Source organism: Carlito syrichta, unplaced genomic scaffold, assembly GCF_000164805.1.
Source record: "Carlito syrichta isolate Samal-C Ts95f unplaced genomic scaffold, Tarsius_syrichta-2.0.1 Scaffold306981, whole genome shotgun sequence".
NCBI lineage: Eukaryota > Metazoa > Chordata > Mammalia > Primates > Tarsiidae > Carlito > Carlito syrichta.
Window position 1 is genome coordinate 5,586 of NW_007251077.1, and position 15,294 is coordinate 20,879.

General features: G+C 55.4%; 1 protein-coding gene across 1 annotated transcript in view; it reads right to left on the reverse strand.

The window, feature by feature from the left end:
- Positions 1-241: 241 nt before the first annotated feature.
- Positions 242-15,294, reverse strand: part of CTSH (cathepsin H) — a 38,808-nt gene continuing 23,755 nt past the window's right edge. Inside the window, exons 7-13 of the mRNA XM_021715311.1 lie at positions 12,367-12,453; positions 11,442-11,497; positions 9,445-9,526; positions 8,205-8,273; positions 5,433-5,539; positions 1,919-2,044; positions 242-456 (exon numbers count right to left, since the gene is read on the reverse strand). Coding sequence (XP_021570986.1) covers positions 381-456; positions 1,919-2,044; positions 5,433-5,539; positions 8,205-8,273; positions 9,445-9,526; positions 11,442-11,497; positions 12,367-12,453 — 603 coding nt within the window. The 3' untranslated portion in view covers positions 242-380. The remainder of the gene's footprint in view (positions 457-1,918; positions 2,045-5,432; positions 5,540-8,204; positions 8,274-9,444; positions 9,527-11,441; positions 11,498-12,366; positions 12,454-15,294) is intronic.

Sequence of the window (15,294 nt, forward strand, 5' to 3'; positions counted from 1 at the left end):
CCTGGCCCAGGGAGGTGCTCACTGAATGTTTATTGAACAAAGGACACAGAAGGCAGGCACTGGAGCTCTCTCCAAATATGGCAAGTAGCCCCTCTGGAAAGAAGGAATATTCTCAGTCCACGTGGGTTTGAGTCTATTCAAAACCACCCTAAGGCACATGGCTGGTGATTAATCCTCTTCACGTCAACAGATGTGGGTGAGCGTGTTGCGTGGTGGGGCTCTTCTTCCTCTTCTTTGGGTTTCCAGGCTCGGCGTGGGGTGAGGGAGAAAGTGGAGGGCCCTGGTGGGTTCCCCAGGACAACTTCCTCCAGGGCAGGATTTCCAGCGAGTGGCCTGGGCTGCCTGTTCTCCTTCTCTGCCAACCAGTCCTACCGCCGCGCTCACACTAGCGGGATGGGGTAGGAGGCGCAGGCGGCCAGGCCACACATGTTCTTCCCGCGCTCGATGAGGAAGTACCTGGGAGAGAGAGGATTGAGGCCCGGCTGTGGCTTCCACCACAGACCTTTCCGGAACGTTCTGCCGCTCACCAAGACCCGACTCCAGGGATCAGGCCCTCTGAATGTATTCACCAAACAGTGGCACTGCGCTTATTTTATCACCAGGAAATTACTGACCTGACTTTGTGAATAATTTGTTCTTCCCTCTCTTAAGTGACCAAGTGAGCTCTCTTTCACATTCTATCCATATCCCACTTGTCCTGAGAATTTTTTTTTTTTTTTTTTGAGTCAGGGTCTCTGTCACCCAGGTTGGAGTGCAGTGGCATGATCACGGTTTACCACAGCCTCGATCTGGGCTCAGGCGATCCTTCCACCTCAGCCTCCCGACAGGATGGGATGACAGGAGCTGGGATGACAGGAGCATTTTTGTGGTTAAAAAGTTAACCACAACTGGCTAATTTTTTAATTTTTTTTTTTTTTGTAGAGGCAAGGTCTTGCCCAGGCTGGTCTTGAACTCCTGGGCTCAAGCAATCCCCCTGCCTGGGCCTCCCAAAGTGCTGGGATTACAGGCATGAGCCACTGTGCCCGGCCTATTCCTGAGAATTTATGGAGACTCTCTTAGCCCTGACTAGGCCCTCCTGTGGCTACTTAATCACCACTAGGACCCCCCTGAGGTAACCAATCAAAGCTCTCCTTCCTTTTTGAATGAGGACCTGGAGAAGAGAGACACGGACAAAGTTACACCAACACATGTGCCCAGGCCTCCCGATTCCAGCCTTTTTCCTTGAAGGAGGGGCCATCAGTGACCAGGGATACATGTGTTGCCTTGATTTCTCTAAGATAGATCCTCCCAACTGGACGTGATGGCTTACACCTATAATCCCAACACTTTTGGGAGGCAGAGGCAAGACAATTGCCTGAGCGCAGGGGTTTGAGACCAGCCTGAGCAACATGGCAAGACTTCATCTCTACAATGAATCCAAAAATTAGCCGGGTGTAGTGGTGCACGCCTTTAGTTTCAGCTACTTGGATGGAAGTACCAATAAACATTCAATAAGCAGCTATTCGGAAGAGGAAGGATCACGTGAGCCCAGCCGTGGTCATACCACTGCAGTCTAGCCTGGGCACAGAATGAGACTCAACTCCAATAAAACTAAAAAGAAGACAGACCCTCCCAGACATCAGCTTAACCTAGCAGGGTTCTAAGTTCTGGACTGTCTTCCTACCAGTGGTGACAGACCCTTCTGAGCCAACTCGACTCCTGCGTCCTACATGGACTTGTTGAGACCTGGGGTCCATGTAGAAGGGTCCTGGGGTGTGGAGGTCACATTCCCACACCTCCCATCCCCCCGACCTGGGCTAGGGCTTGGTTGGCCAGCTTGTTCTTGGAGGCCATAACTTGAAGGAAGAGGAGACGCCCCATGGGTGGCCTCCAGACCAGCCACATGCCCCTCCTGGCAGTGGGAGTGGGAGTTGCTTACCCCTTCATTCCCCACTGGGGACCCCACGAGTTCTTCACGATCCAGCAGGGTGTCCCGTTTTCTTCTCCGTATCCCACAGCCAGCACTGCGTGGTTGACTTTATCTGGAGTTTTATGACAGGAAGTGCTGGAAAATGAAATATAAAGAGTTGATGGTGTGGAAAGATAAAAGGGACGACTCAGTCACACCCATAACCAGCTCTCCAGGCTCTGGAGCAACGTTTCCCGAGGGAAGGGGCACGCAAGGTGGGGAGTGAATGTGGAGAGTGACTCTCTTCCGTTCTTTTGGTTCCTCTGCTCTTGAAAGGAGAGAGACTCTGCGGTGCTGCCCGTCTTCACACCTGACACTTAACATTTTTTGGGCGGGGTTTGTTTTCAGAATTGGGTCTCACTCTGTAGCCCAGGCTGGAGTGCAGTGGTGCCGCAATCATAGCTCACTGCATCCGCAGCCTCAAGCTTCTGAGCTCAAGTCATCCATCTGCCTCAGCCTCTCCAGGAGCTGAGACTACAGGTGCACACCACCACACTTGGTTAAGTTTTTGTAGAGATAGCAGTCTTGCTATGTTGCCCAGGTTGGTCTTGAACTCCTGGTCTCAAGGGAGGCTTCTGCCTCAGCTCTCAGAGTACCGGGATTACAGGTGTGAGCCCCTGCGCCCAGCCACATTTGACACTTTCTAATCCCTCTTTCCCAGCAAGGAGAGAGCAGCTTTCCTGAGGCACCTTCTGCAGGCAACAGCACCCAGCTAGAATTTCCCACAGTGTTGCTTTGTGTCACAGCATTTTTTTTTTTTTTGAGTCAGATGGAGTGTCACTCTGTCACCCAGGCTGGAGTGCACCAGCACGCTCGTGGCCACTGCAGCCTCAACCAGCTGGGCTCACGTGATCCTTCCACCTCAGCCTTCCAAGTAGCTGGAACTACAGGTGCTTACCACCACACCAGGCTAACTTTTAAATTTATTATAGAGACAAGGTCTCACCAATTTGCCCAGGCTGGTCTCGAATTCCTAGACTCAGGCAATCCCCTTGCCTCTGCCTCCCAAAAACTGGAATTACAGCCATGAGCCACCACGCCTTGCTGCCACTGCATTTATTTTAAAGATTAATTTAAACTTATGATAAAAATACAGGTTTTTCCATTTATGATAGTGAACTAGCTTCCAGGAGGAAATTCCAAAAGATTCTAGAGGACAAGATGCAGTGGTCAGTTAGGAATTCAGTTGAGTAACTGGGTCATGGGACAGATGTCAGGATTTGAGCAGCAGGCACAGCTGTGGCAGGTAGCAGGCTGACCAAGAGGCTGTTTCTATATAGTGAACTGGGGGCTGTGACAGTGGACAGGCTGGCAGGGACCCTGAGGAGGAGAGATCAGCTCGGCGGGAACAGGGTGAGTCAGGGAAGCCTCCCTGAGGGGGCAGAGAATGCCTAGAAACTTCTGTGCGACTGCCATTGCACTGAAGGGTGGAACAGGTGGAGATGGGAAGGAGGGCTTGATGCCAGATGAGCGTGGAGACAGAGGGAGGACCAGGTCATGAGGGTCCCCAACCAGGCTAAGACACTGGGCAGAGGGGGTCACTGGTGTGTTTAAAGGTTGGTGTCAAGGCCAGGTGTGGTGGCTCATGCCTGTAATCCCAACACTTTGGGAGGCAGAGGCAAGAGGATCACTCGATCCCAGGAGTTCGAGACCAGTCTGGGCAACAGAGACCTCATCTTCACAAAAAATAAAAAACTTAGCTAGTTGTGGTGACATGTGCCTGTAGTCCCAGCTACTTGGGAAGCTGAGGCAGAAGGATCACCTGAGCTTAGGAGGTCAAGGCTACAGTGAGCCGTGATCATGCCATTGCACTTCAGTGGAGTGTTTGAGAAGACTGACTGGCTTCCTGTGGAGCACAGACCAGTGGGGGGGCAAGGAGGCTTCTAGGACAAACTCGTAGGGAGGCAGCTGGAGAGGGCCAGGGAGGCAGCTGGAGAGGGCCGTGGAGGCTGGGGCAGAAACTCCAGGAGGGAAAGAAGACAGAAGGGAGAGAGGTTTCTGCTGGGCGATGGTCTCGCCCTCGCGCAGCCGCGGGATGGTGAGCCTGTTAGCTGGGAAAGGGAGGGGCAGGGCTGGAGGAGGCACGCAGGACCTGACGTTTCCAGGGGCCGTTCTGGTGGAGGCAGCAGGGAGGCACTGGGATCTACACCTGGGCCTGATGTCCAGAGCCCAGGCTGGCCTTGGACATCCTTGGCTAACAGTCGGCCATGGGGTTTAGGAGTGTCTAGGAACCGGAAGAGGACTGAGGATGAGGCCTGGGGAGTGGCAACATTAGAGGCAGCAACATAAGGTGGAGACCATGAAGGAGGCTCTGGAGCACATGGGGAGAGGATGGGGAGGTGCCCAGCTGAGTTCACACCACAACACACAGGCCAAAGGAGATGCAGGGGAGGAACTACCTTTTTTTTTTTTGAGTTGGATTCTCACTCTGTTGCCCAGACTAGAGTGCAGTGGCACATTCACGGCCACCACAGCCTTGATCTGCTGGGCTCAGGTGATCCTTCTGCTTCAGCCTTCCAAGTAGCTAGAACTATAGGCATGTGCCACTATGCCTGGCTAATTTTTTGTTTATTGTAGAGACAAGGTCTCACTAAGTTGCCCGGGCTGGTCTCGAACCCCTGAGCTCAGGCAATCTTTTTGCCTCCACCTCCCAAAATGCTGGGATTACAGGTGTGAGCCACCAGGCCCAGCTTGGAGGAAACCCATTACAGAGACTAGGACAGGGCCAGGCACGGTGGCTCACACCTGTAATCCAAGCACTTTGGGAGGCTGAGGTGGGAGGATTGCTTGAGCCCAGGAGCTTGACACCAGCCTGGGCAACACAGGGAGACTTTGTCTCTACGAAAAATAAAAAAATTAGCCGGGCATGGTGGCGCATGCCTATAGTCCCAGCTACTCAGGAGGCCAAGGCAGAGGATCACCTGAGCCCAGGAAGTTGAGGTTGTGGGGAGCCATGAGCAGGCCACTGCACTCCAGCCTGGGTGACAGAGTGAGACTCCAACTCCAAAAAAAAAAAAAAGAGAGAGATAGAGATAGAGACAGATAGAGAGAGAGAGAGAGAGAGAGAGAGAGAAAGAGAGAGAGAGAGGCTAGAAGCCTGGTTTTTCTGATGAGCCCTGTAGTGAGTCCTCCAGGAGTCTGTGTGTAGAGTGGCTGCTGTCTCTTCCCTAATTTGTATCTTACAATTTTTGAGCATGGGCTTTCTTCTGTGGAGGACAGAGGTCTCATATGCTGGCCCTGTCCCTGGCCAGCCTGGGTCTATCATATTCCTTCTGACATTCTCTTTCCCCTTCTCTGGGATGGACCCAGGTTCCTGACCTATGGGCTGTGTGAAGACGTGTAAAACGCCAGCACACAGTAGGTGTCACTGACAGCCTGACCCTGAGTCCGAAGCTCGGCCAAGCCCGAGTCCCACGTGCAGGGTGACAGGACCCCACTCAGCCTCTTCCCGCTGTCCCTTCTGACTCCTGGGACCTCGGCTTACCTGGAATAGACGCCCCTTTTATACATCATGAAGTCATCTGTCACCTCAAAGGCAAAGCTCACAGGGTTGTACAGGGCCACGGCCTCTACCATGGCCTCCTCGTCATTCTGTGGACAGACAGAAGGACTAAGAAATGGATTACACACAGCCTCTGTCGCCTCCCCACACACCTTCGAAGTACAGCCTTTTGTCCCAGGGTAGAAGCTAGAGGCCCAGAGGCTGAAAGGCAGCCCCAAGGGGTGGCTGCCCCTCCCACAGCAGAACCTGGCGCTGGTGTGGAGGCCCCACCCCTTGTGCCCGAGGCCCAGATCCTTGAGGTTCTTGATTTTACGTACAGGTAACTGGCTCCCCATAACCTCTCTCCCCTCTTTTCACTGGCCAGTCTATTTGGTCATCTCGGCCCCCTCCCCTGCTCTGCTCCTAGGAAAACTGCACTCGCTGGGATGAGGACCACGGGGAACAACATGCACCCATCATTCAACCATTCACTGAGGTCCTCTCCTGGGCCGACCCCCAAGGGTGCAGAGATGGACATGACATCCCCACTCCTGCCCCAGGGCTCCCTGCAGCCTTAAAGCCAGTCTACCGAGCTTTGCTGGTAGAACACAAGGGCTTTAAAGTCCATGAATGGAAAAGGCTGAGATGGTGGTGGAAACAGAAGGCGCAGCAAAGGACTGTGTCCTCTGAGCAGGACCTGCCCCCTTTGGAGGAGGGGAAGTCAGGGCAGCTTCCTGGAGGCCGCAGCTTTGGAATGGAGCTGTAGAGATTAGGGGAAAGCAGCAGGTAGAGCCCCAGGGAGCCTTAAAAGTCCCCCAGCCCAGGCTGCACCCCAGCCTAACTACACCACCATCTGTGGGACGTGCTGCGGCACCAGGACTTTTTTTAAAGCTTCCCAATTGGAAGGACTGGTAGAAGTTCCCTAATGAAGAGATCTCTGGCCATCTGGTACTCTGGACAGGTGCAGCGGCTCATGCCCGTAATCCCAGCACTCTGGGAGTCTGAGGTGGGAGGATCACTTGAACCCAAGAGTTCAAGATCCCACAGCCTGGGCAACAGAAACCTCATTTCTACCAAAAAATTAGGACAATAAATTTAGACAGGCATGGTGGCAGGCGCCTGTAGTCCCAGCTACTCAGGAGGCTGATGCAGGAAGATTGCTTGAGCCCAGGAGTTTGAGGCTGCAGTGAGCTGTGATTGCACCACTGCACTCCAGCCTGGGAGACAGATACCCTTGATTCTTAAACAAAACAACAAAAGGTCCCTAGTCAACAAAAAGGGACATCTAGGTGGTGACATTGAGGGTGGAGGCTGTGTGCTGAGGCCAAGGCCCCACTGAACGGAAGTGACTTCAGGAGGGGTTGGGCACCCAGCCCTCTCTTAGCCCTGCCCCCGGACGGAGGAGGCAGAGACCCAGACTCAGCAAATATCTGTTTGGAAGTGACCACCTTCCTTCTGGGTACTTGGAAGAGGACTGTGAGCCCGACAGGTCCAGGCAGGCCTAAGACAGGAAGGCACGGAGGCCTGCCCTCTGCAGGGGTGAGAACTGCAGGCGACACCATTTCCACCCTGCTGAGAAGGCTGAATGCCAGCTCTGGCCTGCTCTTCAGGGCCCTGCAGGTGTCACCGACAAAAGCCTGGTTCAACTCTCAGTGGGATCTCATGGCTAAGAGTGGTCAGCCTTGGCGAGTTGAGAGACACCAGCTGTCTCCTAAAGAGGGTGACATCGCTATGACAGGGTGCAGGCTGTATGGTGTCCAGACAATGAGCCCTGGTTCTGAAATGACATGTTCTCAGTTCAAATCCAGCATCTACTTCTTAGCTCTGTGGCCTTGGGCATGTTACTTAACCATCCTGAGCCTGTTTCCTCATCTATAAAATGAAAGTAATAATGACACCCATCTCCCAGGGTTCTCCGGGTCTGAGGGAGATAATTTATGCTAAGTGGCTGGGGCAGCACCTACTCCAGAAAGGTAATGGCTATTGCTGTTGAGAGCATAGCACAGGCCTCTGTTAAAGGTAGCTACTTCACAGACAGCTACTTAGCTACTTACATAGACATAACGTCTGTGATGTAAGATCTATGAATTACCTATACTTGTGGGCCCACGCACATTGGCACACTCCATGGGCTATTCTTCCATTCCTCACAGCCTCGCACACATGCACACTGGAATCATGAGGGCTGTTCATGCACATTCTAGATCTTTCTGAGAAAACTAGGGTGTGACTCTGCTTCCCTGTCCACTTGAGGTTAGGTGTGACTTGTGGCGTTAGAGCCAGCACATAACTGACCATGCTCTTTCCCTCTGCCTGGGTCCTGGAGTGAGCACTACTGCCCTGATGAAGCCGTGGACAGGTGCAGGAGTGCCAGGCACACACTGACTGCTGGAGGGCCTGCAGATCTGTGTGTGGTTGTTACTGCAGCAGAACCTGGCATATCCTCACCCTCCTCCTTGGTCTCACACACACGTGCTGCATCATACTCGAGCTCACACCCTCTTCTGCAGGAGGGAACAACTGCTTGCATGTTACAGGCAAGAAAACAGAGCCACAAGGATGAAGATGTGCACAGACCTGAAGTCTAGCGCCTGCCCACTGATCTGTATGCCTCATCTCCCCGCCACTCCCCCACTACCCTTATGGTGATGGAGACTCAATGATAATCCAAACTCTTTAAAGGGAAGTGATGCCAGGAAGGTTGTCCTGACAGCGTGGAGAGGGGCCTCCTGACCAGAGCATATTCCCCACCCGGGAGAGGCAGCCAGTACTCACCATGGTGATGTTGGCCACATCCTTGACGAACGCAATGGCCTTTTTGGGTTGGAACTTGCAGTCACCATCCTGTTGAGGGCACCATGGTCATGGAATACACATCAGGGGCATGGGGCCTGAGCCTTCAGTCCCCCCCCCAGTTTGATAGCATTTACTAAGCAAAAATTACACGTGTCAGGGCCTGAGTGATGGGGGTCACTTCAGAGAATTAGAGGCACCCTGGTCTTCAAGAAACCAGGGTCTGGTGGCAGGAGCCAGTCCTGCATTGGCTTTGGCAGAGGCAGGCAGGCATGCACGGAGTGTGGTGGGAGCCTGGGGAGGGGCTGACCCAGCCCAGGGAAACTTGCTGAGAGTAGAGCTTGAGTAGGAGCTTGTGACAGGGGAAGAGAAGGGGACAGTCCCAGTCCAGGGAACAGTGCTGTGCTGACAAAGAGGCAGGCAGAGGTAAGGTCACCAGGAGGGAAGCACAAGCTCTTCCGAGACAGGATGACGAGGGACAGGACTGGAGGGAGGAGCAGGGCTTGGGGCCTAGGAACCAGCACTCGGCTGGGCTTGGACTAAGGTCTATGATGGGGAGATGGGACGGGAAAGAAGGGTTTTGACCGAGAGTCTGGGCTTTCTCTTGAAGGCCCTGTGGAGCCTCTGCTGTCTCTGCACAGGCAGGTGTGCAGTCAGGGATGGGTCTGGGAGGCTCAAGGGAGGTCACCCTCAGTGACCTGGGTGAAGGGAGGTCAAAGTGTGGGTGGCACACAGGATGGACCAAAAGCTCCTGCGTGAGACGGCCTCGGATGGTCCAGCCCTTAACAGGAACACGGGTGCCAGTGAGTTATGGGGGACCGATGCCTTCATCAGTAAGAGGAGACATACAGGCGTGGGGGAAGATGAGGTGTGTGGTGTGGCCCCGTGGGGCTGTGGTGATGGTGGGAGACCCTTGGCACATTCAGCAAGTCGGGCACAGAAGAGCATCTCAGTACGAGAGGCCGACTGCACAGATGGAGGGGAGAGGCCAGAGGGTGGCGCTCGAGGGCACTGGCCACAGGCAGGAGAGGAGGCAGGAAGGCACAGGGCAGGTGGGGTGGGGTCCTGAGGAGAGGGAGGTTCAGGCAGGCAGAGGAGGGAAGGAGGACTCTTGAGGAGCAGTGCTGAGGATCCCACAGGAGGAGCTGGGGCAGGAGGGGAGAGAGGGATGTTTTCTGAGGCAGGGGCGGCGTGGAGGGGGCGCACTGCACACCGGGATTACCTTGCCCCTATAGGGGTAGGTGTCTTCACCCATGATGCCCTTGTTGTACAGGATGTACTCGAAGGCCTGGCTGGGGAGGCCCCTATGAGAAGCACACACAGGTGAGCCGCTGGGACTGTCCCAACGGGGGTGGAGTCGCAGGGGCTGGAGCTGGCCGGTTGGTGTCTTGGTTGGTCACATCCCGGGGGCAGGGGGGTTCTCTGAGAGGCCAGCAATGTGGCCCCATTTCCCTGGCTCAGGCAAGGTGCCCAGAGTCCAAGGACCAGTCACACATGCCTCAGGTCCCCCTCGATGCCAGGTCCCCTGTCGGGAGGAGTGTGCAGGCCCTCAGGATGGCATCAGCTTGGAGACCTGTCACTGCCACTGCTGTGCCCACTGTGCCCCCACCTGGGCAGGTGCTCCCCAGACACGACCGCCTGACCCCTCGTGTCAATCCCGTGTGGAGAATGCTGTTATCTCCTGTGGCAAAGAGGCTGCACAATGTGCCCAGGGTCACACAGGCTCCAAAGGTGGGTCTTTTTCTACTTGACTCTGCCTCCCAGAGTAAATAAATATCCAGTAGTCAACCAGCAAGCCGCCCCCCGCCCCTGCTTCATTTTTTTCTTCTGCCAGCACCCGGCACTATCAATTCTACACGTGTCGGGCTCTGTCTGACCCAGGCGGAAGGTCATTCTCTTTGAGTTCCATCGAGTGCTGTGTCCCTGGGGCCTACACACACAGCAGGTGCTCTGTGACATTTGTTGCATCAGTGAAAAAAAAATTCTTCCAGCCTGGGCAATATAGTGAGACCTTGTCTCTACAGATAATCAAAAAAATAGCTGGATGGGGTGGCACACGCTGGTAGTCCCAGTATTTTAGGAGGGTGAGGCCGAAGGATCGCCGGAGCCCAGCAGGTCGAGATTGCAGTGGCCAGGACCAGCCACTGCACTCCAGTCTGGGCGACAGAGTGAGACTCCAACTCAAAAAAAAAAAAAAAAGAATAATGTGGAAGGGAAGGGAGGGGGGAGGTATTAAAAAAAAAAGAATAGTGTGACAGACACCCCATTACCCATCACTTTCCAGACCTGAGAGCCACACACGGACCATGGTTGGCCAGGAGACGAGGTCTCTAGAATCCTGGCCATCCCAGTTGCCGGCCTATGTGGGAATGTTCCTTGAGTGTGGTCAGGTGTCCCTGTACAAGGTTAGCACCCCTCTGGGACCTTCAACTTGGCCCACTCTTCTAGCAAGTGACTGGGAGTTTGCTCTTGTGTCTAGCGACTCCAGCCCGCACCCCTTTCTCCACACGTGCTGCTCCAAGAGGTTTCTGTGGGGCTGTGTGTGTCTCGTGGCACAGAATGTGCAGAAAGCCAGGCCTTCAGGGATCCCAGCCTTGACCCCTGCCTCTCATACTCCCCCCTCCTGGGCTTGACTCCTCCATGCAGAGAGCCCTGCTGTGGCCCAGTCCTCAGGACCCAGGGCATAGTCAGGACCCAGGACCCAGGGAAGCCTCAGCCTTCCAAGTAGCTGGAACTACAGGCACGCGCTACCACACCCGGCTAATTTTTTGATCTATTGTAGAGATGAGGTCTCACCAAGTTGCCCAGGCAGGTCTCAAGCCCGTGGGCTCAGGCAATCCACTCACCTTGGCCTCCCAAGGCATGGAATTACAGGCTGAGCCACTGAGCCCGGCTCACATTATTAATTCTTATGGCCCCGCGTCCCTCAGCCCTGGTGGCAAATAAGGCTGATGGTGCTATGGAGTGACAGCCAAGCAACACAGTAGAGAGAGGACAAAGGCTGGAACCAGAAAGGGCGCAGTTCTAGCTCTTCCCTGTCCTGGCCATGAGACATGGTCACATGAGGTGATCCCCCTCCGTAAGAGGGAGACCACTTTCCAGGGCAGTGGGTTGTGTCTGTGGCAGTGCCAGTATATACCGGGTCCCATGCGGACTGTCAGTGGGAAATGGAAAGGTGTTTCAGCACCCTCCCCACGCCCCCGCCAGGAAGGGCCATACCCTTGGCAGCCGTGGTTATTGAAGTCCTTGGCACAGTCCACCAGCTGCTGTTCTGCCTAGAGGGAGGACACAGACCAGGTGAACTGAGGCAGGAGGCAGGTGGAGGCTTTGGCACGAGGCGGGAGCCTCCCTGGCTGAGCCACACTTGGGGCCCCGTTAGTGGTGGCAAGATGACCAGGGGATACACTCCCCAAGGGCAGAGACGGTCTCTGTGTGTTCTTAAGTGTCAGCAGCTGGCACATGTCCAGAGGGGTTCAGGGACCATCTGACCACTGAGGCAGGTGAGAGGGCAGGGGATGTTTCCATGTCCCACACCTGCCCAGTGGGTATGCATGTGCAGTGTGCATTATGGGGTCACATGGTGGCGTATGCGATGGCGAGGGGACAGGCCCAGCCAGAGCCCCTGCCCCACTTTTCCTCCACCTGGGGGACCTCATGGCCTCGACAGCCCCACCCTGCCTTCTCCCTCTTCTCCACACAGAGGCTGTGGCTGGGACATTTCCTGCAGAAACAAGCATGCCTCTTGGGGGTCAGGGATGGACGCACAGGCCCCAGCTCTCCCCTCCACGAAGACACCTGAGGCTACTGGGAAGGGACACAGCTTTTGGAGGGCTGCCCACACGAGGCTGTGCCTTTCTGAGTCCCTCCCTGTGAAGGCCCCTGGTTGTCAAACTGAGGAACACCCAGTCCCTCCCAGGAATGAGCCCTCAGGCCGCTGCCTCAGTGAACTTCAGTCCTTTCTGGGAAAAGCATCTGTGGAGACAGATTCTCCTGCCCAGCGTCCAAAAGGCTGGGACACACGATGCCTACCCGAAACAGCATCCTGGGCAGCTTAACGCCCCGCAGGAGGCTGAAGGCCAGGCCGGGTCCTTCCTGTGGGGTCTGGGGCGGCCCCGCGGCAGGTGGCCCGCAGCTGACTTCTTACCAAGGACAGCATCTTCCCACTTGCGATGGCAACTGCAGACTCCAGGGCCCCCGTGGTGGAGAAAGTCCAGCAACTGCCACAGCTGCCCTGGAAAGGCCACAGGAGGGAGAAGATGTCAGCCATCAGGATACAAGCCCTGCCTTCTGCCTTCCTGCGCTGACCCTCGCATCCCTGAAGGCCCTTACAGTTTACAAAGCCCCGTCCCAGACTTGTCCATTCTGAGCACCTCCAAGTCCCAAGAGACTGGCATCCTTCTCCCCTCCAGGGAACCAGGCTTGTGAAGCAGAAGCAGGTGGCCCTAACAGGTACCTGTGGACCCCCGTCCTGACCTCCTGGAGACCAGACCATCCCTACCATCCTGCCAGGGCCAGGATCCCCTCTGGCCCCATCCTATGGTCTCCTGACACTCTTCCTTCTGAATATATGTATTTGAGTTGGGGTCTCACTCTGTCACCCAGGTTGGAGTGCAGTGCATGACAATGGCTCACCACAGCCTTGACCTCTTGGGCTCAGAAGGTCCTTCCACCTCAGCCTCCCCAGTAGCTGGACTATAGGCATGCACCACTATACCTGTCTAATATTTTTATTTTTTCTAGAGATGAGGTCTCACTATGTTGCCCAGGCTGGTCTCGAATTCCTGGGCTCAACTGATCCTCTTGCTCTGGCCTCCCAAAGTCTGAGATTATGGCGTAAGCCACAGCGGCTGGCTGGCCTCCTTCTGAATCTTTTGCTGGCTCCTCTTCGCCCTACTGCTTCACAGCAGGAGTTTTCAAAGTTGTTTCTAGAACTTTCTCTCACTCTTTGACCATTAATCTCATTCTGTTCACAGTCCTCTTAAACAAACCCTAGCCTCAGCCCTGACCTCCACTCAGGCTCAGACATCTAACTGAATGACAAGACGACCTATTCAGCTACCCTGACACCTCAGACTCGGGGCTATGCCCCATCTACCCATGCATGTCACCACTTTCTGCCAGTCACTGCCTCCTTATTCCAGCACCCCCAGGATAACGTGAGGAAGGCATGGGGGGCTGGAGCCTGTCCACCCAGTTCCCAGCCTAGCTCTGCCACACACTAGCTAGGTGACCTGGACATGTGACTCCCCCTCACTTATAAAATGGAAGTCATGAGGGTTCCTGCCTCACGGGGTGTGAGAAGCGTCAGATGGGATCCCATTCGTGAGCCGCCACTCCTGCAGGTACAGTCATGTCAGTGCTGCTGTGATTTTCCCCCCAGGCTCAGCTTTGTTCCTTTCTCTCCTTGCCAGGTGGTCTTCCATCTTCTCCTTCCGAAAGGTCAAGGTCTCTCAACTCTCTCCCTGCTGTCTGCATCACCACCCCAGTTCAGTCACTGCTTGTCTCCCTGGAAACAGTCTTCACGCTGGCCTACCCCTAGACTCCGCCCAAAGACTTCCCTCAGCAGGGAGGGTCAGAGAGTCCCCGAGATGGACAAGGAGGCAGGCGGGGCAGGTCAGGAAGACCTCGCTCACTGCCGAGGGGGCAGACGGGGCTGAGTGCAGGCACTAGGTTGGGGGCAGAGACCTGGTTTTGAGTGCCCTCCATCACCGCCCTGCCTTGGACCTTGGGCAAGCCCCCTTCCCTCTCGGCTCTCCTTCTGTAAAGTGAGAAACCCTCAAGGGGGATGCTGAGTTAATGCCAGATAACGGTGGCTGCTGCTTGTCCCCACGCAGTGGCCATAGAAGGATGCCACACACTCCTACAAGAAGGGCTACCTCGTTCCTGTCCCCTTATCCCAGGTGGCTGGGTCCTGCCTGATGGCCCGGGGTCAGATGGCAGGAGGACCCGGAAAATTCTTGGTGACCACTCCTTTGCACCTGTCCAAATGGTGAGTGGGTGTAGACGGCTTTGAACCGTGTGATTCTGAGAGGGTCTAAAAGCTGCCCTGGGATCCTGGGGGCAAAGGCAGGCTTCTCCCCTGCCCCTCCTGCTGCGAGAAGAGACTGGTTTTAGCTCCCAGGCGCTGGTCTGAACATTCAGATCCCTTGGCAGGCTCCAGGGACACAGTGGGCCTGGGAGGACCCGAAGCAGTGCCATGTGACTTTCTGGAAAGTGAAAGGCCAGTTCTCATGGAGAATTTCGGTGGAAAGTCAAGAGTTTCCAGGAAGAAAAGTGTAGCCTCGTATTTCCTGGACTCAGAGGTCGGCATCCTTCTGAAGGCCACTGCATTGTCACTGCTAGGGGAAGGGCCACAGCAGGCAGAGGGAAGAGCAGGGGGTAGGGGCCAGATTCTCCCAGACAGGGATGGTCAAGACTCCCCAGAGTGCAACCCGGTCCCCAGTTCCCAGCTTGGGGAAGACAGGGCCTCCCGCCTAGCCAGGCCCACTGTGCCCTGCAGGGGGCGCTTTGCCCTGCAGAGAGGGCCACTGAGGGACCAGTCTCCTGTCATGTGGAACTCAGGTTTCATTCTGCTCCCTTACCACCGGCACTACCCGGAAGAAGGAAGCCAGTCAGGGGAGGGGCTTGGGGAGAAGATGAAGGACAGAAAGGAGCATGGGGTCCTGGTGTCCAATCTCAGGTGGGCACAGGAAGCATAATGTGTTGGGTGACTCTGTTGGAGAGAGCTAGGACCTGGGGAAATGTGGGTGTGTGCATGGGCGGGTGGTAGTGATGGGCTGGGGAAGGAGGAAACTTGACCCAAACAAGAGAAACTTTCTCACCCTCCAGAGCAGCCCATGGAAGTAATGGCATGCCTGGCCTTTCAGAGGAAGAGTGCTGGACAGACAATGAGGAGAAAGAGTTGGGGCTGGGTGCGGTGGCTCACACCTGTAATCCCAGCACTTTGGGAGGCTGAGGCAGGAGGATGGCTTAAGACCAGGAGGTCAAGCCGGGCTCGGTGGCTCAGCCTGTAATCCTGCACCTTTGGGAGGCTGCGGTGAGTGGATTGCCTGAGCCCGCGGGTTCGAGACCC